The 24643-nt window shown below is 40.8% G+C and overlaps 1 protein-coding gene across 1 annotated transcript in view; it reads left to right on the forward strand.

Moving 5' to 3' along the window:
• LOC147692311 (guanine nucleotide-binding protein G(T) subunit gamma-T1-like) overlaps positions 1 to 22920 on the forward strand; it is a 207228-nt gene extending 184308 nt beyond the window's left edge. Inside the window, exon 3 of the mRNA XM_086938559.1 lies at positions 21036 to 22920. Coding sequence (XP_086794685.1) covers positions 21036 to 21161 — 126 coding nt within the window. The 3' untranslated portion in view covers positions 21162 to 22920. The remainder of the gene's footprint in view (positions 1 to 21035) is intronic.
• The last annotated feature ends 1723 nt before the right edge of the window (positions 22921 to 24643 follow it).

A 24643-nucleotide genomic window follows, 5' to 3' on the forward strand; every position in this document is an offset into this window, starting at 1 on the left:
TTCAAGTCTTGCAAATTATTTATTACAAGGGGGTTACCCACCTGTATCTTTTCACACGGCAGTTGTAGTCAGTATTTTTTAAAAAAAGATAAAGACAGTGGAAATGTGAACTCATATGGCCAATAAACCTTTTAAACACTGATTACAAAATGTTCACTAAACTCCTTGACAATAGGCTAAACAAAATAGTGGGATCACTCATCAGAACAGATCAGTGCGGTTTTATAGCACGGAGACAGCTTTATACTAATACAAATTTTTTATTAGAGGCGTTGGATTTTTTTAACATTAATAAGGTTGAAGCACAGAACTGGTTTTTAGATGCGGAATAAGCATTTGATCTTGTTTCTTGGAATTGTATTTTTACAATTTTAGAAAAATTCAGCTTCCCAAATGAGTTTATATTTTTATTGAAACAACTCTATATGAATTTGCAGGTCCAAATCTAAATCAATTCTGTGAATATAGGGACATGCCAAATAAATAGAGGTACTAGACAAGGCTGTCCCCTCTCCCCAATTTATTTGCTCTATTTATAGAACCATTAGCAATTGTAATAAGGGAAAAAAGATCCCATACAGTACCCGTTCAAGGAATGATGAACATTAAATTATATGCTGACGATATCGTTCTCTTTCTGAACTCAAAGATGGACACTCAGACGGAAGTTATGAGAATCTTTGCAGACATTGAAAAAATAGGGGGTATAGGATCAATAAGTCCAAAACAGAAATTATACTATGCAATTACGACATAAATTCTCTTTTAGTGGAATTTAGACAGACGTACAACACTAACCCAAAGAGATATCTAGGGATTTATGTAACTGAGAGAGTAGAGGATATATTTTGATATTCCACTTTTGAGAAAGGTGAATTTACAGTTAACACGATGGAATCAGTTACCCCTGTCAATAATAGGAAGAGTTGCATAAATTCGAATGTCCATTCTCCCTTTGTTTAATTTTCTTTTTAGCGCGGCTCCCTGTGCAATACAGACTTCCTTTTTTTAAAGAAATAGACAGTATGTTTTCCTCTTTTTTATGGACAAAGAAGATACCAAGATTAGCACTTAGCACTTTAAATTCTTCAGTATCTGATGGAGAATACTCTCTTGCAAATATTAGAAATTATTATAATGCAACATTTGCAAATCACAATTTTAGCTTTTTTCTTTTAGATCCTCATGAGGCAGATAATATTTTCATGAAAAAGATGTTAAGGGAGTATAACATAATACATCCCACCAGAGTTACAAAGTACCCTAAAAAAGTGTGTTACAAGACCCTACAACGGCTACTTAAACAAAAAACTCAGCTTTTAACACACTACGATATTCCAAGAATTAACCTTTCAAACAAGCTTCCGAATATAGATATGGGGGAAACAGGTTTGTTAGGGAATAATATATTAAGGCTATTGGAAGGAAACAGGTATACCCAGATTCAGGATTTTATTAAAGAGAGTGGCTGGAAAACATGGGTAGAGATTGAACCGGGGCTTCAATTTCCAAGTACAATCTTAAAATGGTCGTTTGGTAGATTGAAACCCACATTGGAAAAACTGGATAGGGAAAGCCTGAATATAAAAACTACTATCAGCAAAGCCCTTAATTCCCCTGTACAACGAAAAATTAGTAATTGGATTAAAGGAACCTGGTCTCTTGTTATTTGGGAGTGCCCAAATATACAGAGTTTGTGGATGGAGATTGAGAATTATCTTAAATGTATAATCGATCCCCTTATATTGCTTGATAAATCTACAGCAGTTTTTGGCTGCTCTCAGACTACCTCCACACATGAGGAAGGCTTGTTTATTGCAGCTCTTATAGCAAGATCTTTAATTCTGCAACTTTGAAGATCGGTGAAGGGACCTACTTTTAATGAGTGGAGGGCAAAACTGTCCAGAATACAGGAATTGAAAAAGAAATATGCAGCACGGTGAGGAACAATAATAAAGTATGAAAAAGATTGGAGTGTGTTTGAAAGATAAGAAAACATATTTTGGTGGATCCAAAAGGATAACATACATGTGTAGGGATCTGCTTGGATATATAGCACGGTAACTATACAAAATATCGAGTTAAAAATATCGACTTACATAAATATCATCGTCAAAATATAGAATGGACAAAATATCGAATGGACAGAATATAGTCAACAAAATTATCGAATTTAAGGTAAGTAATTTAATATCAATTTTTATAACTATAGAAAGTCAAAATATCGAAGTATGTAATATAGGTATTAAAATATATCAAATTTTTAATAATATCAATTTTTTTAAATTGTTTTATATGTTAGTATATGTGTGAAAAGAGTACATTTTTAAAAAATGTATTTTAAGTAATGAATTTTATGTTATTTATTTTGCGTTTTAGTTCTGTAGCGGGCTGTGGGTTTATAGGGGAATAGGGTGGGAAGCAATTTCTTGTAATTAATTAAAATATTTTAATTTATTAATTGGTATTTATTTTGAATTAATTGTTAATGAATTTTTAATAGGTAATTAATTAATTTTTAATTGGTAAATTATTTTTTATTAATTGATTAATTGATAATTATGTGAATTTTATTAATTAATTTTCCGTAGGGGTTGTGGGTTTTATAGCGGAATAGGGTGGAAAGTTACTTAATTGTAAATAATTAAATATTTCAATTTATTTATTGGTATTTATTTTGAATTAATTGGTAATTAATTTTTAATTGTTAATTAATTATTTGTTAGTTGGTAATTAATTTGTATTAATAGGTAATGCATTTTAATATTTAATATTTATTTGTATTTCTAATTGATTAATTATTATATTATAATAAATTGGTAATTACTTTTAATTAATTTTTTATTGGTGTTTATAGAGATTTTGCACAGGGAAGTGGGTTTAGCTTACGTTGGAGACCTGGCAGCATTACGCCCCCTATCCCTGTGGAGATCTATTTGGTCTAAAGCAGAAACTGAATTCACCCAATCTGTCATCAAGGATTGTCTAAATCTAGACAACCATATGCGTATTCCCTGGTTTAAGCACATTCGGTTCTGGTTTAAGACAGTCTTTAACCATGACCCCCTGTTGAACCCAGAATTGGGCATCCAGGTGACAAAAAAGGAGTTTAAAAATCTGTTTCTGGAAAGTGCCAAGAAGGTTAGGTCCGTGAGATATGTACCCCAACATACATATGTCTTCTATAACGAACATAACACCGTACAAGGTTTTCAACAATATTTGTCAACTGTCACCAGAAGTTCTCACCGCTTTGTTTTGACTCGGTTGAGACTGGGCACTGCTCCTCATCTAGTGTCTTTTCCTCAAATTAAAAGGAGTAGCACTTTGCCCTGCCCATGTGATGGGACATCTAAACAGAGTTGTTGTCACTTTATGCTTTTCTGTAAATTTTATATTTCTTATAGGAAATTGTATCTTAAGCCTTTATTCTTAAAATCTAATATAAGAAGAACCAAAGATGCTTTGCAATTAATGTTTGACTTGAGTAGCGCAGAGGTATGCTTCCATGTAGCTTCCTACATTTTAAAATGTGTTTCCCACAGGAAATCCATTATTTTATGATGCATATCGTCATGATCATGATTTTAGCAATTTTTGTTTACCATTGATGTATTGGTGCTATCCTTCTAAACCAACTGACTATATTTATTTGATGAAATCATTATAGATTATGAATCTTAACATGTTTTTAAATTTAGTAATCAAGCTATATGTACCATTTTATCTCTATCTGATAAGTATTGGTACTATGCACTGCGCCACTTTACAACTGAAATTATATAACACTGTACTTGTTTGTAACGCATGTATTCTTGGGTGAAATACCATTATGATAACGCATTTTTTTCTTATGATGTTTTTATGTATGCTATATGGTTATATTTTATACACTGAATAAAGCATTTGAAATTTGAATTTGAATTTGATATTTAATTCATTTTTATTAATATATTAAATATTTACTTTCCCTACTGTTAAGCTCACTGGAGTGGGAATAGTCATTTTTACCCTCCCGCTATCCAACGCTTTCCCTATTGTTGCACTCTCTTTAGTGGGAATAGTAATTTTTACCCCTACGCTATCCAACGCTTTCCCTACTGTTGCACTCTCTGGAGTGGGAATAGTAATTTTTACCCCTACGCTATCCAACGCTTTCTCTACTGTTGCACTCTCCGGAGTGGGAATAGTAATTTTTACCCTCCCGCTATCCAACGCTTTCCCTACTGTTGCACTCTCTGGAGTGGGAATAGTCATTTTTACCCCTATGCTATCCAAAGCTTTCCCTACTGTTGCACTCACTGGAGTGGGAATAGTAATTTTTACCCCTACGCTATCCAACGCTTTCCCTACTGTTGCACTCTCTGGAGTGGGAATAGAGATTTTTACCCCTACACTATCCCACGCTTTCCCTACTGTTGCACTCACTGAAGTGGTAATAGTAAATTTTACCCTCCCGCTATCCTGTTTTTTATTAATATTATGTTACTATATATATAGTTTAAAAAAATAAAATTGTATGTTTTTTTATTAACTCACATTAATTATTTTATAATTTTAAGGTTATTTAAGTTTTTTTAAGTATGTTTTAGATATTTATTTTTAATATTTCATTAATTTTAATTACTTTTAAGACATTTAAAAAAATCAATATTTTGACTAACTATATATTTTTTAATGATATTTTTGATTCAATGTTTTTGCACTTACCTGTTTGTACATAGGAATTCGATATTTTTGTATTCGATATTTTAAAAATATACTGTAAAAATATACGGTAAAAACATTGTATGTTTTTTATTAATATTATGTTTATATATATATATATATATGTTTTAAAAAATAAAATTGTATGTTTTTTTATAACTTAAATTTATTATTTAATAATTTAAGGTTATTTAAGTATTTTTAAGTATGTTTTAGTTATTTATTTTTAATATTTCATTAATTTTCATTACTTTTAAGACATTTTAAAAAAATCGATATTTTGACTAACTATATTTTTTTAAACTATATTTTTGATTCAATATTTTTGTACTTACCTGTTTGTAGATAGGAATTCGATATTTTTGTATTCGATATTTTATCCTCGATATTTTTGTAAGTCTGTATTTTTGAAATCGATGTTATGTCAGTGATCCTTAAATGTCCATTTATAGGATTGCAATATTTTGTATCTTAAAGTCAAAGTAATCCCTTCCTCTCTCAATATTTTGGAATATGTATTTGTATATGATAAATGTTGTGCGTTATTAAGTCTATGAACTCTCAATAAAAAATAAATAATAAATGCACTAGGTGATGACATTTCCACACAATATTTCTGTATGCTGCATGCTTTTATCAGTAAAGTGATATGTCTGTGCAAATGTAATGGTCAAACCAATAGCAAATGGGTTGTTTGTACTGGCAGTGCACTTCCACATCATACATATTCCATTTTAACCCACTCCACTCTATTTTGCACCACTCCAGGCACTGCACTGTACTTGTACTTTGCACTACTCCACTCTATGCCACTCCACTCTACACCACTACACTCTGTGTCACTTCACTATACTCTGCACCACTCCACTCTATGTCTATATACTCTACGCCCCTTCACTCTACGCCTCTCTACTCCACTGTGCACCACTCTATGTTAGGCCAATCGACTCTACGCCACGCACCACATCACTCTGTGCCACTGCACTCTACATCACTCCAGTATGGGCCACCCCACTCTACTCTGCATTACTCTACTCTATGCCACTCGCTGCCACACTGCTATACAACACTGCACTCCATGCCAATATATTCTATGCTAATGCACTATACTCCATATTACTCATAGCTACGACAACTTACACCAGGCCACTCTAGACCACTGAAATCTACTCTGCACTCTACATCACTATACTATATGCCACTGCACTCTACTCTGCACCACTCCACTCTACATCACTTCACTCTACTCTGAAACAATCCACTCTATGCCATTGCACTTCACACCGCTCTTCGCCACTCTATGCTGCACCAATCCACTCACTACACTCTTTGTCTCTCTACTCTACGTCCCTGTACTCTACGCTACTGTACTCTAAACCACTGGAGTCCATGCCAATGCACTCTACACCACTCAAAACCAATGCACTCTACTCTACATCACTCTACACACTCTACACCACTGCAATCTGCAGCGCTCCAATCTACACCACTCCAGTCTACTGTGCAGCAATCTATTCTATGCCACTGTACTCTACTCTACACTCTACGCCACTGCACTGCAGTCTACTCTGTAGTCTATGCTGGATAACTCTAATCTATGCCACTGCATTCTACGAAACTTTGAGATTTCACTCTATGACACTCCATTCTAAGCCAACTTATGCCGCTCTATTTTACTCCACGCTGTTCCAAGCCATCCTCCTCTATGCCACAAACCTTTAGCCATGCTAAACAGCAGCCACGCTGGTATACAACATGGCTAAAACTCATTGGCAAAGCCAATAGCTCTTTATAGGTGAGAACTGCTGGCTCTGCCAATGCTTGTTTTTCTTTTGTGTGAAGCACCCTATGGGAGAGGATGTGTTTTTGAGCAGTGTCCATTGTGCACATCTCTTCCCCTGCACTCTGTATTGCCCTCTGTTGCCAGACTGCTTCTCCCCCGCACCCTACAGTTGTGCATCCGCTCCCCTCCGGTGTTGTATCCACTCTCCACATGCCTGCTTTAAAAAAAAAAAAAAAAGGTTTGTGTGTTCTCTTTTCTTTTTAGTTAACGATCCAATTCGGATCGGTAACAAAAAAGAAAAAAAAGAGCCTGCATCATTTTGGAAGCGCGCACATGCTTGGTCAGCTCGCCTACAAAAATGCGTCTTTATTTTGTGCTGTGCAGGGTGACAAAAAGCTATTGGCAAAGCCAGTAGGTCACATGGACAAGATCTATTGGCTTGCCAATGCTAGTTTTATTTTGTGCTTAAGAATGGGGCAGATTTATGTTAACTGGCGCATCCCCAGGGATGCGCCAGTTAATGTGCGCCATAGTGCGCCACAGCTATGCCACCCATGGTGCGCCACATTTACAATGCGGCGCACCATGGTGCAAAAACGGCACAGATGCGTGACGCATCTGTGCCGGAAATGTGACGCATTGCTGGAGTTGCATCGCAAGCGCGACGCAGCTCCAGTAAGGCTCGGGGGTGCCCCATCTTCACAATGCTGCGTCAAGACCTACGCCTGCTTCAAGCAGGCGCAGGGTTTTGACGCAGCATTGGCCTGAAAGTGACTGAGTGAAATCTCACAGATTTCACTCAGCCACTTTCAGGAGGCGTTCCTGCGCAGGAACGCCGCCCCCTGTGCAGGAACGCCTCCTTATGGCGCAGGGCTTTACAACGTGACGCATCTCCTAGATGCGTCACGTTGTAAATAGGGCGCATTGTTTGCACCGTCGTTGCGTCAAATAAAGTGACGCAATTGCGGCGCAAAGAGGCGCAATGGCCTCATAAATCTGCCCCATAATTTTCAAGGCAGCTTTTTTTGTGTATAGTACTTTGAAACCTATTGCATTTTATATTCAGCGAGTTCAATAAAAGGTATTACAACCTAGAGTATGAGGAAAGCAAAGCCTCCTATTGGTAGACCTTTGCTTACTTTAGTTTATACATTGAAATAAACTAAGATCCTTCTAATCGGCCCCTGCAGTGAAAGGATGCTCAATATAATTGTGTTACAGGTTGAATGTTTTAATTAACACTAAAGCTTGGTGCTTGTAAATGGTGAAATAGTGTTCAGCTCTCGAACGTGTCGAGAGTCGCATGCAGCTACTGGCTGGACCGCTCTACTGACTCTCTTTCAGATACAGTGTTGCCCCATGGTGTTGGTGAATGTGTAGTGCAAACTGAGTTACCAGCAGATTATGATGTTGCAACACAGAGGTGTCTTCTTGCATCAAAGACTAGAAAAACAAAACATGTTTTAGATAAGCATAAACCGAGCAACTGTGATGGAAAAATCAATTATGAAACATTTATAAATGTTAGAAAGACCGAGGACTTACTGTACTCCCTTCACTGTTGTTTGGGTACCGAAAAGTTGTCAAGCAAGGATTTAGGTCTGCCTATCCCGGACAGTAAAAGGGTCCCTTTTATTATTATTACTGCCTATGCGGGTGGATAATAAATACTGAAAATAACAACAAAAGAGTGTTCTAGTGCAGGTAGGGTGGGGGTCTGCACTGAGCACAAGGAGTCAAACACAAGCCCATTTGGTTTGTTAATAAAGCCCTCACTCACCGACCTGGTCGGTGACTTGCTTCATCATCTGGCCCCACCGGGTGTGACCGAATGTCACCCCGGTGTGCTGCAACGCCATAGTTACTGCGGAGCTGGTCTTGTGAGGATGGAGGGGCTATGTGATAAGTGACGTGAGAAGTGTAAAGAGTGGTGGTTTAAAATTGTCTTGTATGTATCAAAAATTATTTAATAGCTGATCATCAAGGACAAAGTAAAAAATGTGTCGATAAACAAGGCCAACTAATTGGATGGTCTTGTACCGATAACATTAAGTGAAAGTGTGGTTGGTCAACATGTTTCTGCCCAAGCGGTAAAGTTAACCAGGCATTCGTCAGGACCTAGAGTGTAAACCCCGGCGGTATGAGCACGCTAAGGCCCACCCGACCGAAGGCCTTGAAAGTGAAAAATCGTGTCTGTGAAGTAAAATGAGGGGGGCTCCACCGACCAAAAGGCGGGAAGCACACAACCTCAGGTCTCCAGAAATATAGAGACAAAAATTAAAACCTGTGAAGATAAAAGGTACAAACAGACATACACAAAGACAAACAAAAAAGGTTAAAATCATTTGTCAATAAGGCTCATATGTTAAAGCCTGTGACTAGTGCTCAAGGTGCTTGGGGGTGCACAACTCGTACAAATTAGCAGAGGTGCGTGGCTCTGCCTGTGGTCTAGACAGGAACGTATACCATTAAACTTATAGTCGTGACTGAACAGGCTCACTAGTGTACTATTTGGATTGTCAACAGTGCGCGTGAGCTTGGCCAATTGTGAGAGTGAGAGATGGGGGAATTGCGATGTGATGGGCATTCATACACATCTCTGTCACTCGAGCGATCAATTGGCCAAGGGCCAGTGATCAATCAACCAAGAGTTTCAAGGGTGAAAAGAGAAAAATCTCACTTCACAGGGGGTGATATTACACCCCATAGACCTCAGGAGGGGGAGGCAGCGCTTTTTGGCACATCCTGTGAAGGAAAGGGGGAACAAGAAGGGAACAAGGGACAAACACAGTCAGTTTGCTGAAAAGAGTACTTATCTCGTAGGGTCGGTGGCGGTCGCAGATACACTCACGCCCACTACGCCAGTCTCCCGCTGATACACCTGCTCAGCCCTCGGAACCGGGTCTCGCCGATCCAGGCTGGAGGAGTGTGAGTCATTTTATAGAGAGAGGGAGGCTGAGTTGAGCTTCCGGGTCCGGAAGGTGTGTGTGATACGCATGCGTCATGATGGATGGAGTAGAGCGTGAACCAACCTAAAAGAATCGTACCCATTTCCGGGTCGGAAGGTTGGTAGTGCGCATGCGTAAGCAAGGTCGGTTTTACAAAGGGCAGACTCAAAATAAAGTTATTTTAGAACAGAGGCCCAGGGAATATCGTCATTGAGACCAGTTATATGGGTTCCCAAGCGGTATACCCATCTCTGTTCCTTTTCAAACAGTCTGTCTGGGATGTTAGAACCTCCGATGATTTGTTCAATCACAGTCCATCTGAGATCGTTTGTGGTGTGATTATTACGTAGAAAATGATCGCTCATTTTTGTTGTAGCTTTCTTGCACCTGATATTGCTCCTATGTTCACATACCCTCTGCTTCACTTTTCTCGTGGTCATGCCAACATAACGGAGAGAGCAGGGGCATGTGACAAGGTAGACAACATTGATGGAATTGCAGTTGGTATGTGCTTTCTGGTGCCAAGTTCTCCCTGGTTCCAGATCAAGGGTTTTAGATGTAGTAGTCAGGTGGCAGACCGAGCAATTCGCACATGGGAAATGGCCTGTAACTTTCGGGAGGTTCCAAGCGTCTGTAATACTCCGTGTCAAAGGTACTGTCAATTGTCTAGGTCTCGTGTGAACGAGAGCGTCCTTTAAACTATGTCCTTTTTTGAACGAGAATAGAGGTTTTTGCCAGTCTTTCTTCGTGCTCGTGATTATTTTCCAGTTTTTATTTATCGACTTCTTTACTAGATTCGATAGAGTACTGTAGGTAGTGACGCACGTAAGTGGTATTTCCTCCGTTGTTCTCGTAACTGGTTCAAGGAGGGCTTCACGCGGTTGGTTTCGCGCTCGTTTGAAGCCTTTTTGGAGGATGTGCTTGGGGTAGCCTCTCTGGGTCAGCTTGACTGTAAGGTCAGATGATTGGGTCTTGAAATCCTCTAGGTTGCTACAGTTTCTACGGACTCTTAAATATTGCCCATAGGGTAAGTTCTCCCTCAATGGGCGTGGATGGAAACTAGAAAATTGCAGTAAGTTGTTTTTTGCAGTGGCCTTGTAGTGAGTTTTGGTCGTTAGTGAGGTACCACTGTTCGTAATGACCACATCCAGGAAGACCACCTCCGTGGTACTCACTGTGTGGGTAAATTTCAAATACCTGTTGGTTGTATTGATCCACCCCACGAATTCCATCAGACGTTCCATGCTGCCTTTCCAAATGAGCAGCACGTCATCTATGTATCGTTTCCAGAAGGTGATGTTCCTCGCAAACGGATTGTTAATGGATTGAATGTTTTTAGCCTCGAAATCTGATACATATAGCCCCGCCTCGCTGGGCGCAAACGTGCTGCCCATCGAGGTCCCAGAGCATTGCAGGTACAGCTGGCCTTTGTAAGAGAAGAAATTCTCTTTGAGTGCAATAGTTGCGCACTGTAATACAAATTCCTTGGGGGTGTTGTATTCCCATGTGACCGAGTTGAGAGCTGTACCCAGTACCTTGATAGTTTCATCCTGCGGGATGCTGGTGTACAAACTTTCTATATCAAGGGTAGCTAGGATGATGGTATCGGGCTCAAAGATGATGGCCTGTAATTCATACAGGAGATTTTTCGTATCCTTTAAGTATGTAGGGGTGTTTTGGACAATGGGTTTTAGAAACTGGTCGCAGAAAGTAGACAATGGTTCTAGTAGAGACCCAATTCCTGATACTATGGGGCGGCCTGGTGGCGGCAGCCTGTTTTTGTGAGTTTTGGGAAGCGTGTAAAAATACGGAATGATATTTTTACTGGTTGAGAGATAGTCCGCCTCATTCTTGGATAGATGCCCATTCTCTTCGGCTTCCTTAACCATGTTTGTAATCCGGTTTTGTAGATCCGGGGAAGGATCTGTGATGAGTGGAGTATAGTTGTTAGTGTCGTTCAGAAGTGCCTCACAGACTTTCTCATAATCCGTGGTATTTTGAATGACGATACCACCGCCTTTGTCGGCAGGTTTTATAGTGATCTCGCTGTTGTTTTTCTGTTTCTGTTTCTGCCTCTTCCTCTCCGGCCCCTCTCTAAAAAAGGCTGCTGGTATTGGTTTGCTGGTGGCGGTTGGTGCCAACCTGGATTCCATCCCATCATCGGAAATTGTGGGTGTGGAAAAGGGAAAGGTGAGGGCCCAAAACCTGCATGTGGTGCCATAGGCCAATTGGGTATGTGGTTATGTTGATACCGCTGGTTGCCTCTGTTACCTCTGTTGCCACGTCTTCGTCCTTGTTTGTATGAACTTGAACTCGATCCGCTACTGTTGGAGGAATTATCATCAGTAGCATCAGAATCATTAGCACTCTTTGCTGCAGCTTTATAGTCAGGATCCGCATATGGGTAGATTTTATTGAACTCAAATTTTTTGAGATCCTTTTGGAATTTTGTTAGCTTAGTCTGTAGGAGGTTCTCCTTATATTCATTTATTTCTCGGTTAATTTCGTCTAGTTTTTTCTTATAACCGGTCACGGTAGTTTTGATATGTGTCTCTGTTTCTTGAATTTCTATTAGTAAGGTTTCCGACAGGCGCAAAGCAGTCTTGATTATTAGCACAAGCCAGTCTCGAGTGCAGTGCCATGCAATCATGGCCCAATCTTTGCGAAATTGTGCAAACGTGCTGCCCATCGAGGTCCCAGAGCATTGCAGGTACAGCTGGCCTTTGTAAGAGAAGAAATTCTCTTTGAGTGCAATAGTTGCGCACTGTAATACAAATTCCTTGGGGGTGTTGTATTCCCATGTGACCGAGTTGAGAGCTGTACCCAGTACCTTGATAGTTTCATCCTGCGGGATGCTGGTGTACAAACTTTCTATATCAAGGGTAGCTAGGATGATGGTATCGGGCTCAAAGATGATGGCCTGTAATTCATACAGGAGATTTTTCGTATCCTTTAAGTATGTAGGGGTGTTTTGGACAATGGGTTTTAGAAACTGGTCGCAGAAAGTAGACAATGGTTCTAGTAGAGACCCAATTCCTGATACTATGGGGCGGCCTGGTGGCGGCAGCCTGTTTTTGTGAGTTTTGGGAAGCGTGTAAAAATACGGAATGATATTTTTACTGGTTGAGAGATAGTCCGCCTCATTCTTGGATAGATGCCCATTCTCTTCGGCTTCCTTAACCATGTTTGTAATCCGGTTTTGTAGATCCGGGGAAGGATCTGTGATGAGTGGAGTATAGTTGTTAGTGTCGTTCAGAAGTGCCTCACAGACTTTCTCATAATCCGTGGTATTTTGAATGACGATACCACCGCCTTTGTCGGCAGGTTTTATAGTGATCTCGCTGTTGTTTTTCAATTTCTCCAGTGCCTGATATTCTGCGGTGCTGAAGTTTCCATAAGTCTCGGGTTCAGAGCTAGTTTCCAGATCCAGAAATACTGCTTGTTTGAAGGCTATAATTGCTGCAGGCACCGTGTGTGGAGGAGGAACAAAGGTTGATTTTAACCTTAGTCCCGTGTCCCCTTTCCTAGTGTCTGCATTAGGATCCTCTTTTCCTTCAAAAAATGCCTTTAGCTTTAATTTGTGAAAGAAGTCTGTTAGTTCGCAGTGTAATCTGAACTTATCGGGCGGGCAGTGGGTACAAAGCCCAGCCCCTTCTCTAGTACTTTAGTCTCAGTAGTAGTAAGTTGGTAGTCCGAGAGGTTGTTCACTAGACTTGTTGGTTGCTTGTCCCCGCTTGCGGTGTCTTGCTCCTGGTATGATTGCCAATGCGTCGTCTGGTTGCCAGGAGACTTGGTTGGAGGTTCTTCTGTTTCTGCCTCTTCCTCTCCGGCCCCTCTCTAAAAAAGGCTGCTGGTATTGGTTTGCTGGTGGCGGTTGGTGCCAACCTGGATTCCATCCCATCATCGGAAATTGTGGGTGTGGAAAAGGGAAAGGTGAGGGCCCAAAACCTGCATGTGGTGCCATAGGCCAATTGGGTATGTGGTTATGTTGATACCGCTGGTTGCCTCTGTTACCTCTGTTGCCACGTCTTCGTCCTTGTTTGTATGAACTTGAACTCGATCCGCTACTGTTGGAGGAATTATCATCAGTAGCATCAGAATCATTAGCACTCTTTGCTGCAGCTTTATAGTCAGGATCCGCATATGGGTAGATTTTATTGAACTCAAATTTTTTGAGATCCTTTTGGAATTTTGTTAGCTTAGTCTGTAGGAGGTTCTCCTTATATTCATTTATTTCTCGGTTAATTTCGTCTAGTTTTTTCTTATAACCGGTCACGGTAGTTTTGATATGTGTCTCTGTTTCTTGAATTTCTATTAGTAAGGTTTCCGACAGGCGCAAAGCAGTCTTGATTATTAGCACAAGCCAGTCTCGAGTGCAGTGCCATGCAATCATGGCCCAATCTTTGCGAAATTGTGCATCATTCAGAAAAATGCGTGGAGCATTGGTTACCAGGAGGCCCCTGGGTGCCGAGTTGGAAGAGAGGTAATGTTTCATTATAGTACCGTGTAGGATCGTGCGTATACGGTCTCGTTTATGTTCGGTTAGTTTTTCCCACTCCGAAGTATGTGCTATAGCCTGAGAGATGGCCGGGTCTGCAAAAAGGTTGGAATCTGCCATAAGTGCATCAATTTCAGCTTCAGAGAAAGTAAGTCCCAAGTTCGCCATGGTGGAGGTTGAGGGTTAATAAACTCTCACAGCTGTTCGCTGCTATATATCTATCAACAAAAAGAGAGGTAGGGAGAAGCGCGAACACTCTTAATCCCCAATAGATTAACAGAAAATAACAACAAAAGAGTGTTCTAGTGCAGGTAGGGTGGGGGTCTGCACTGAGCACAATGAGTCAAACACAAGCCCATTTGGTTTGTTAATAAAGCCCTCACTCACCTACCTGGTCGGTGACTTGCTTCATCATCGGGCCCCACCGGGTGTGACCGAATGTCACCCCGGTGTGCTGCAACGCCAGAGTTACTGCGGAGCTGGTCTTGTGAGGATGGAGGGGCTATGTGATAAGTGACGTGAGAAGTGTAAAGAGTGGTGGTTTAAAATTGTCTTGTATGTATCAAGAATTATTTAATAGCTGATCATCAAGGACAAAGTAAAAAATGTGTCGATAAACAAGGCCAACTAATTGGATGGTCTTGTACCGATAACATTAAGTGAAAGTGTGGTTGGTCAACATGTTTCTGCCCAAGCGGTAAAGTTAACCAGGCATTCGTCAGGACCTAGAGTGTAAACCCTGGCGGTATGAGCACGCTAAGGCCCACCCGACCGAAGGCCTTGAAAGTGAAAAATCGTGTCTGTGAAGTAAAATGAGGGGGGCAGCACGTTTGCGGCCAGCGTGGCGGGGCTATATGTATCAGATTTCGAGGCTAAAAACATTCAATCCATTAACAATCCGTTTGCGAGGAACATCACCTTCTGGAAACGATACATAGACGACGTGCTGCTCATTTGGAAAGGCAGCATGGAACGTCTGATGGAATTCGTGGGGTGGATCAATACAACCAACAGGTATTTGAAATTTACCCACACAGTGAGTACTACGGAGGTGGTCTTCCTGGATGTGGTCATTACGAACAGTGGTACCTCACTAACGACCAAAACTCACTACAAGGCCACTGCAAAAAACAACTTACTGCAATTTTCTAGTTTCCATCTGCGCCCATTGCGGGAGAACTTACCCTATGGGCAATATTTAAGAGTCCGTAGAAACTGTAGCAACCTAGATGATTTCAAGACCCAATCATCTGACCTTACAGTAAAGCTGACCCATGAGAGGCTACCCCAAGCACATCCTCCAAAAAGGCTTCAAACGAGCGCGAAACCAACCGCGTGAAGCCCTCCTTGAACCAGTTACGAGAACAACGGAGGAAATACCACTTACGTGCGTCACTACCTACAGTACTCTATCGAATCTAGTAAAGAAGTCGATAAATAAAAACTGGAAAATAATCACGAGCACGAAGAAAGACTGGCAAAAACCTATATTCTCGTTCAAAAAAGGACATAGTTTAAAGGACGCTCTCGTTCACACGAGACCTAGACAATTGACAGTACCTTTGACACGGAGTATTACAGACGCTTGGAACCTCCCGAAAGTTACAGGCCATTTCCCATGTGCGAATTGCTCGGTCTGCCACCTGACTACTACATCTAAAACCCTTGATCTGGAACCAGGGAGAACTTGGCACCAGAAAGCACATACCAACTGCAATTCCATCAATGTTGTCTACCTTGTCACATGCCCCTGCTCTCTCCGTTATGTTGGCATGACCACGAGAAAAGTGAAGCAGAGGGTATGTGAACATAGGAGCAATATCAGGTGCAAGAAAGCTACAACAAAAATGAGCGATCATTTTCTACGTAATAATCACACCACAAACGATCTCAGATGGACTGTGATTGAACAAATCATCGGAGGTTCTAACATCCCAGACAGACTGTTTGAAAAGGAACAGAGATGGGTATACCGCTTGGGAACCCATATAACTGGTCTCAATGACGATATTCCCTGGGCCTCTGTTCTAAAATAACTTAATTTTGAGTCTGCCCTTTGTAAAACCGACCTTGCTTACGCATGCGCACTACCAACCTTCCGACCCGGAAATGGGTACGATTCTTTTAAGTTGCTTCACGCTCTACTCCATCCATCATGACGCATGCGTATCACATACACCTTCCGGACCCGGAAGCTCAACTCAGCCTCCCTCTTTCTATAAAATGACTCACACTCCTCCAGCCTGGATTGGCGAGACCCGGTTCCGAGGGCTGAGCAGGTGTATCAGCGGGAGATTGGCGTAGTGGGCGTGAGTGTATCTGCGACCGCCACAGACCCTACGAGATAAGTACTCTTTTCAGCAAACTGACTGTGTTTGTCCCTTGTTCCCTTCTTGTTCCCCCTTTCCTTCACAGGATGTGCCAAAAAGCGCTGCCTCCCCCCTCCCGAGGTCAATGGGGTGTAATATCACCCCCTGTGAAGTGAGATTTTTCTCTTTTCACCCTTGAAACTCTTGGTTGATTGATCACTGGCCCTTGGCCCATTGATCGCTCGAGTGACAGAGATGTGTATGAATTCCCATCACATCGCAATTCCCCCATCTCTCACTCTCACAATTGGCCAAGCTCACGCGCACTGTTGACAATCCAAATAGTACACTAGTGAGCCTGTTCAGTCACGACTATAAGTTTAATGGTATACGTTCCTGTCTAGACCACAGGCAGAGCCACGCACCTCTGCTAATTTGTACGAGTTGTGCACCCTCAAGCACCTTGAGCACTAGTCACAGGCTTTAACATATGAGCCTTATTGACAAATGATTTTAACCTTTTTTGTTTGTCTTTGTGTATGTCTGTTTGTACCTTTTATCTTCACAGGTTTTAATTTTTGTCTCTATATTTCTGGAGACCTGAGGTTGTGTGCTTCCCGCCTTTTGGTCGGTGGAGCCCCCCTCATTTTACTTCACAGACACGATTTTTCACTTTCAAGGCCTTCGGTCGGGTGGGCCTTAGCGTGCTCATACCGCCGGGGTTTACACTCTAGGTCCTGACGAATGCCTGGTTAACTTTACCGCTTGGGCAGAAACATGTTGACCAACCACACTTTCACTTAATGTTATCGGTACAAGACCATCCATGTAGTTGGCCTTGTTTATCGACACATTTTTTACTTTGTCCTTGATGATCAGCTATTAAATAATTTTTGATACATACAAGACAATTTTAAACCACCACTCTTTACACTTCTCACGTCACTTATCACATAGCCCCTCCATCCTCACAAGACCAGCTCCGCAGTAACTCTGGCGTTGCAGCACACCGGGGTGACATTCGGTCACACCCGGTGGGGCCAGATGATGAAGCAAGTCACCGACCAGGTCGGTGAGTGAGGGCTTTATTAACAAACCAAATGGGCTTGTGTTTGACTCATTGTGCTCAGTGCAGACCCCCACCCTACCTGCACTAGAACACTCTTTTGTTGTTATTTTCTGTTAATCTATTGGGGATTAAGAGTGTTCGCGCTTCTCCCTACCTCTCTTTTTGTTGATAGGGATAATAAATACTGTCACATCGTATTATTACGGCCTTCAAACTCCTCGGATGCAAACCATTTCTAAAGGTTAAATGTGTTTTAAAGTTCTAATCATATGTGCCGTTTTACATGTTCCAGTGATGGTTTTCTTTGCAGTTAATTCAGGGATTGTGTCCACTTCTTAATTTATTAAATTTACGTAGCATTTAATTTGGAAGCAAATGGCCATTTAAGGGAATTGGTTATGTTCAGCGCCGTTCCTAGAAGACTTTGCGTTTCCGGATTCGCAGGATATATATATATAGACACATACACACACACACACACACACATATATATATATATCACTTCCTTATGGCTCTCTCCTTCCCCAAATCGGCGCTGCAAACGTGGTCGCGTCACTCCCGCAGTTGAGCCCAACTGCTCTTTATTTGCACAATATCTCTCCCTTCAAGGGCGAAAACACGGAGTCGCTTTTGAAAATAATTCCAGCACTTCACTGCATTTGGAGTTTCATAGTGATTTATTAATCCATGGGGTCAAAAAAACAAAAAAACAACAAACACCAACGCGTTTCGACAGCGTCCGCTGTCTTGCTCACGGTCAGTTTGTGTGTGTGGCTCACAATGTTTTGAAACCTTCCCAAGCATTACAGGTACCGGCCACTGGGTGTGTATTTACAAGCATTGTGGGATTTGTAGTTTTAAGCATGATTGTAAAACGCAAACTAGTCAAATACATTTCAATTGTTTCTCAATCACTTTTGGACAATATTTATCACGATGTTTCAAGTTGATTAAAACTTCAAACTGAAATGTCAATTTTTAAAACTTAAAGGTCCTGCCCTCCAGTGGGCGTATTGATCTACCACAATTAACAGCATTATGGGATTTGTAGTTGGAATTATATTCATGTATACAATGTCTCCAATTGCTAGGTACCTGCATGATATCACAATTTATACATAGGGAAACTTGTAATTCATTACCATTTCATTTTGAAACAACAAAAGTACTGCCCTCCGGTGGGCTAATTTCTTGGTATGTATTGGGTGAGCCCATGTGCCAAATAGTGAGGGAAAGTGACGTGCAGGGATAAAAAGTTAAATTAAAATTAATGATGTTCATAAAGATAAAGAATTTAAAATTATGAATGAGCGGGAGGAGGCAAAACAGTTATAGCATGATGATTTTTATATACTTTAGAGTCCGCTATAAGTGAATGTAAAGTTCTTCTGACTGGTTGAGGCCAAATGGGGTCATTGTTCTGAAAGATAAGATATGTCTGGATTCCTTGCGTCTCAACAGCTTTTCCATGTGGCCTCCCCTGTCTGAGAGAGCCATTGTTTCCAGACCCCAGAAGCGTAATTGCTTCCAGTCCCCATTGTGTTGTGCCTCCATGTGCTTGGCAACAGCATTACTCCTGTCTCTGTGGATTGTTGCCCGCACATGTTCCAGAATTCTTTTCTTTAATTCGCAGATGGTGCTGCCGATATACCTTTTGTTGCAGGGGCACTCAATCATATAAATAGTGTACTTGCTGTTGCAGGTGATGCATTCTTGGATTTTCCAAACTTTCTTATTTGGCATTGTAAGTTCTGTAGTAGGTTTCGCAATCTCGCATACCTTGCAATTGTAGCACTTGATGAAGCCCCGTGTTTGTAGCCAATTTGTCTTTTTCTTGGTTGTTTGGAAATGGCTGTGGACCAGCTGGTCCTGCAGATTTTTTGCCCTCCTGTATGTGATGACTGGATGGTTGCCCACTCTGTGACCAATTGTTTGGTCCAATTGAAGAATTTTCCAGTTCTTTCTCAGAATACGGTTTATTTGCTTTGCCTCCATACTGTAATCCAGTATTAGCCTGATGGGTTCTTCCTCCACGTTTGTCTGTTTTTGTTTCTTTTGTAGGCACTCCGTTCTCGTAGTTGTGTTTGCCTTTTCCCAGCATCTTTGTACAATTTTTCTATTGTATTTTCTCCTTTGGAAGCGGTTTATGCATTTAGCACTTTGATCCTGCCATTCCGTGTTTTCACTACAGATTCTTCTCAGTCTGAGGAATTCACCGTATGGAATACTTGAGATTAAAGACTGCTGGTGGAAGCTGGTTTCTTCCAATGTGGCATTTGTTGCTGTCTTTTTGCGGTGGAGTGTGGTGTGTATCTGATTGTTGTTTATGTGCACCTCCGTGTCCAGGAAAACAGCTCTGTTGTGATTTATGGTGTGGGTGAACTTTATGCAGGAAGTACTGTTATTGAGGATGGTGAAATATTCCATGAATTTTTCTTCTCCTCCGTCCCATACGATGAACAAGTCGTCGATGAAACATTTCCAAGTGATGATATGCTTGGTGTAAGTTCCATATTTATCCTGCCAGGCTGTTTTCTCCTCCCACAATCCTCATGGAAAAAGTTCAATAGAAATTCATTCCTCATACTTATTGATAACAATTAAAGAACGTGAAGCAATGTTACTGTCAATTCAAATCAAATCATCCCAGGTGTACAGCTAGGTCCTCATGCATGTTCAGTCCAGTTGGTATTTTACTCAACAAGTCTATAATTTACCGTGATTCCAACCTCCTTAATTTTAAGAGTCTGTCACCACCCCTGACACTCACAGGGACAGAGTCCAAGCAGAAGAAAGTGAGCAATACTCTGTTCTATTGAACTTTTTCCATGAGGATTGTGTTACGTTGCAGATATGATGATGAATTTATGCCCATCCAGGGCTTTATAACATAAAGAAGAACATGGGACTATAGTCTGTGTTAATATTGTAGCCATATGGCGCTTGGTATCAATTTTGATTTCCCGTCTTACTTTAATACTATACATTGCACCCACTAAGAATGGACAGATGTTGTCTGAAATTGCACTGGCCCATTCAGGGCGTGATTCTATGATTTTCACTGTCGCATTGTGTGCTTTCTTTAATTTGAGATACACTGAGGTATTACTGGCAGCATATACACATTGCGATAATAATCACTCCAAGATGGCGACCGCCACTTTTTCGATTTTGATTGTTATGATAGTCCTATCTTTGTGTTGACTACCCGAGCAACGCGGGTGTTTAAATACACGTTGATGTTTGTGGTCAGCGTCTCATCACTGACGAAGGCCGAGTGCCGAAAGCGCTTTGTGAGATAATAAATTTATTTTGTGTAACCTGCCTTTGGAGTGCTGCCTCCTGGTTCCCGAGGATTGCGGGGAGGGATTGTTGGAGCAGTCATTGACGTCGGGTGCACCCCCGACCGGCAGGCACCCGCCTCTGAGTGCGACAGGCTGGTGCGAGTGGAGCGGATATATATATATATATATACAGGATTGGGATGACTCTGCACCACACGGCGGGAGCAAAGGATATGGGCAATCTGTCTCTTACCCATAACGGCCCCTGCTGTTTTCCTTTGTTATGGGAAGGTGGAAATTATTGGATTAAGATGTGGGGTACTCATGGTTTATTAAGAAGAACCGAAACGTACATTCCTGAAATTTTTATTTGTAACCAGCAAACAAAATGCGATTGAATAGAAAAATAATTAATCTCATCGACTTTTGTCTCCAAGGTTTCTAAGATGTGTGAAGAAATAACACTTTACATAGAAGGACGGTCTGGAGAGGATCCTCTCGTGAAAGGTGTTCCTGAGGACAGGAATCCGTTTAAAGAGAAAGGAAACTGCGTTGTTGCATAAACTGTTTTAGGATGGGAATCTGTTAACATTTCAATGTCAAAGTAATATATCCCCAAGTTCCTATGAAACCCTTGTATGGGTTGTATAAAGCACTGTACTACACTGAAAGGAAATGCTAAGAAAATCCTTGCGTAAATGTGTTTGTATAACAAAGGTAACACAGTCAATGTATTCTTTGGTAGGTTGTAATGTGTTTTTTAATGATAGTTGCATGTTTTTATTCATACATTTCTATTTTAGTTGCCTGATGGTGCCTTAAGTATTTAATACCTTGTTTACTCTTTTGATACAGGAGAGACATGGATCCTCATATTTCTTTCACATTTCAGTCCTTTTATTGATTGATTCATTTGTACAATTTTTCCAGTTAATCACTTAAAATCAATCTCATCTTTCTGCCACTCTTAACATGATTGTATGATTTGCAATAAATGTGCCTATGTTTTATCTTTGTGCTAATCTATTGGAAGGGCAGTCCATTGCTTTGTATGCTTGACATTTGGTGTGTGAGATTTACCAGTAATACTCGATGTCCAGGAGCAGGTTTTGATGGCAGGCTACAGCCAACACTGGCACTGTGCTCTGGAAATGCGTATATAGATATTACCTAGTGGTGGTCGCTACTGGGCAGTTATAGTTAAGATTGTGTTTAAATAAAAAATACATTTTATGTGTGGCTAATAACTTTGGCCTAGTTTGACAAATCTCCATAAAACTTTCCAGAAAGTGCTGCTTTTTGACTAGTTTGCGCAAGGAAAGTTTCAGGTGATCCATCAAGTAGGGGCAGAGAAAAAGGGGGACTTCTAAAATGCATTTTCCGTTCAATTTCCATAGGAACTTTAGACATAGCTACAGTCCAAACTGCTGAACAGATCTACACTAAAGTTGGCAAAAAGCTAGATCTCTTGATTCAGAAAGAGTCATTTTTAGGTCGAGCCTGATTAACCTGTTGTATACACTTCTATGGGCTCTGGCAAACCCACCAATGGCAATTGTTTTTTTCTTGTGCCAATCCACAATGCTGGCCTTCTATTGGTCTATTCCTCTGAACTGCTCCTCCTTTTGGTGCCTGTTTTAGCTGAGGTGATTTCACTAAGGGATTGTTTCTGTTGGCTGTCCTGATCCTTGTGCAGCACGCAATGGCCCCTCCTCCCCTATGGGCAAAGAAGCTCTGCAGAGCAACAAACACCGAGAACCAAGCACACTGGTTTGTTCAAATGTTTACTTTCTGCTGTCGCTCGCCAGTGCTTGTTCTGCTTTACTTATTCTGGACAGGACAAGGAAAAGTCCTCTCCTTGCCGTACACGTAGTTTTGCCTCCCTCTAGTGGCAGACTTGTTTCTACCGGCTCTAAACACAAAAAAGAAAAGTCTTAAGAAAACGTTTTTTGTTTGTATCCTTTAAATGTTGTTGCAATGTAGCTACAGTAACTCTAGACATAAAAAAGGAGATCATCTGGAGCGCTCAAAACATTTAAAAAAGTGAGCACTATCGACCACATGCTGCACTGCTCAATGCAAGTGCGTATTAAATGTATGACAGGGCGATTAGCTGTGCATAATGGAATTAAAGGATGTCGTCCATTGACTTGTAAAAACATAAAATCTGAAGGAATTGTGCTTCATCGTGATTAAAATGTACCTGTCACTCATGACAAATGCAAGATAAAATGTAACAACTAAGTGTGTGTCAATGCAGAAAAAGCAAATATAATTAAAAAGAAATACAGTGAGGAATAAAATAAACATGCTTCATATTAATTGTCTGTCCCTTTTCCTAAACAAGTATTTTGCAATTTACTGATCCCCGTAAGCAGGTGTGCTGTTATCATTTATCACCATGTTGCAAAGTCTATCTGAAAAATGTCATAGTCTTAAATATATTATTTAAAATATTATGACTAAGTATCAGGGATAGTAACAGTGCGAAGAGATGGTGTCTTGACAAAAATTGGAAAGTGTTGTCATTGCCCATTCACAGGCTGGCTGCATAATCCCAAGGACCTACACATTTTTCTAACACAGCTCAGTTGTTCTTCATGCTTTGGCGACTGAAGAATGAAAGGCTAAATGTTCTCCACCAAGGTGTGTATATGTAAAGCAGGTGCCAAAGCTGCGAGGACCTAATGCAGTGAAATTCATCATGCCCCATCTTTCACTGGTTAACTCCCCCGGCAGTGTTGCCCTATTTTTCACATTTGAAGTTACTGCTATCTACCACTGAAAGCGCCTTGTGCCCCTTAGCAGAGGCCACAAAGACTCATTTGTTTGTTGCAGACTGACTGCTTGAACTCCCGGCTTGTGATTCTGTCCTGCCCTCCACTAGTACTTCTTCCTCTTTAACAAAGTGTCACGTGCCAGCTTTTTTGGAGAAAAAAAATTGCGTCATTTGATTATTGCAGTCTGTGCACATTTGTGGTTTGCCACGTTTTATGATGAACTGTAAAAAAATGACAGGCAAACAATTCTATACCGCACAGTCTACAAATACGTTCAAACACCTTTACATACATATATATCTTGTGCCCTTACTGTCTTGTCCCCTTAGTGTTTTCCTTTTCTTAGTCTTGTACCCACTTTTTTCACTCAGTTCTTCACCCTCATTCTTGTTTCATTCTCCGTATCCACTCACCCAACCATTCACTTCCCCACTTATGATCTTTTTAGGGCATTTTGATTCTTTCTCTCATTGTCCTATGACTTATCCTGTTTTCTTTTTTTCAACCTATTTATTTCAATTCGATTTTACCCCTTGTCTTCCCTTGGTCTTTTTTCTTTCTTTCCACTTCCATTTTTCCTAGCCTGCCAGCCTTGGTGCCTTCTCTTTTCCTCTTTTCCTACTGTGTTCTCCTGTTTCTTCTTTCATTTTCCTTCTACATAAATATTTTCAGTGCTTCTCCTTGTGACACTCTCCTCTTCAGTACTTTATTTATGCAGGTGGCTGCTTGTGGTGGACATCATTTCAGATTAGCAGAACCTATTTTTTATCACTAGACTTTGACCGAGAGCAAGAGAAAGGCAGAAAAGGGAGAATGGTGCAAGGGAAAGATAAAAAAGTGCATATGAGGGCGAAGACAGAAATGGAAAGAAACCTTCAAGATTAGACAGGAAGTGCAAGATGGTGGAAAATGAGGAGCAAGGTGGAATTCAGAGTTGGCAACCGTGAAAATTAACTACAAATACTGCAGCATGTCACTGAGACAACTAAATACAATACAGCAGCGTTAATGAACAGATTTCATTACAAGAACGGAGGCTTCATTAAGCATTATTCCTTTAATGCAGTCCAAGCAGCAGTCTACATCACAATATTAAAAGTTTCCAGAATAGAACAATAGCAACACATGAAAGGCATGAGCCATCAAAAATCTGCCTCTTTTAAATGCGGCTCCAAGCAGATAAGTTCATTTTCCTTAATTTCCATTATTCATTTGTATCTCTTTTTTGAAGTGTCTTAGTGTGTGGCCTAACCCCACCCCCTTCC

Source organism: Lissotriton vulgaris, chromosome 9, assembly GCF_964263255.1.
Source record: "Lissotriton vulgaris chromosome 9, aLisVul1.2, whole genome shotgun sequence".
In the NCBI taxonomy this organism is placed as follows: Eukaryota; Metazoa; Chordata; class Amphibia; order Caudata; family Salamandridae; genus Lissotriton; species Lissotriton vulgaris.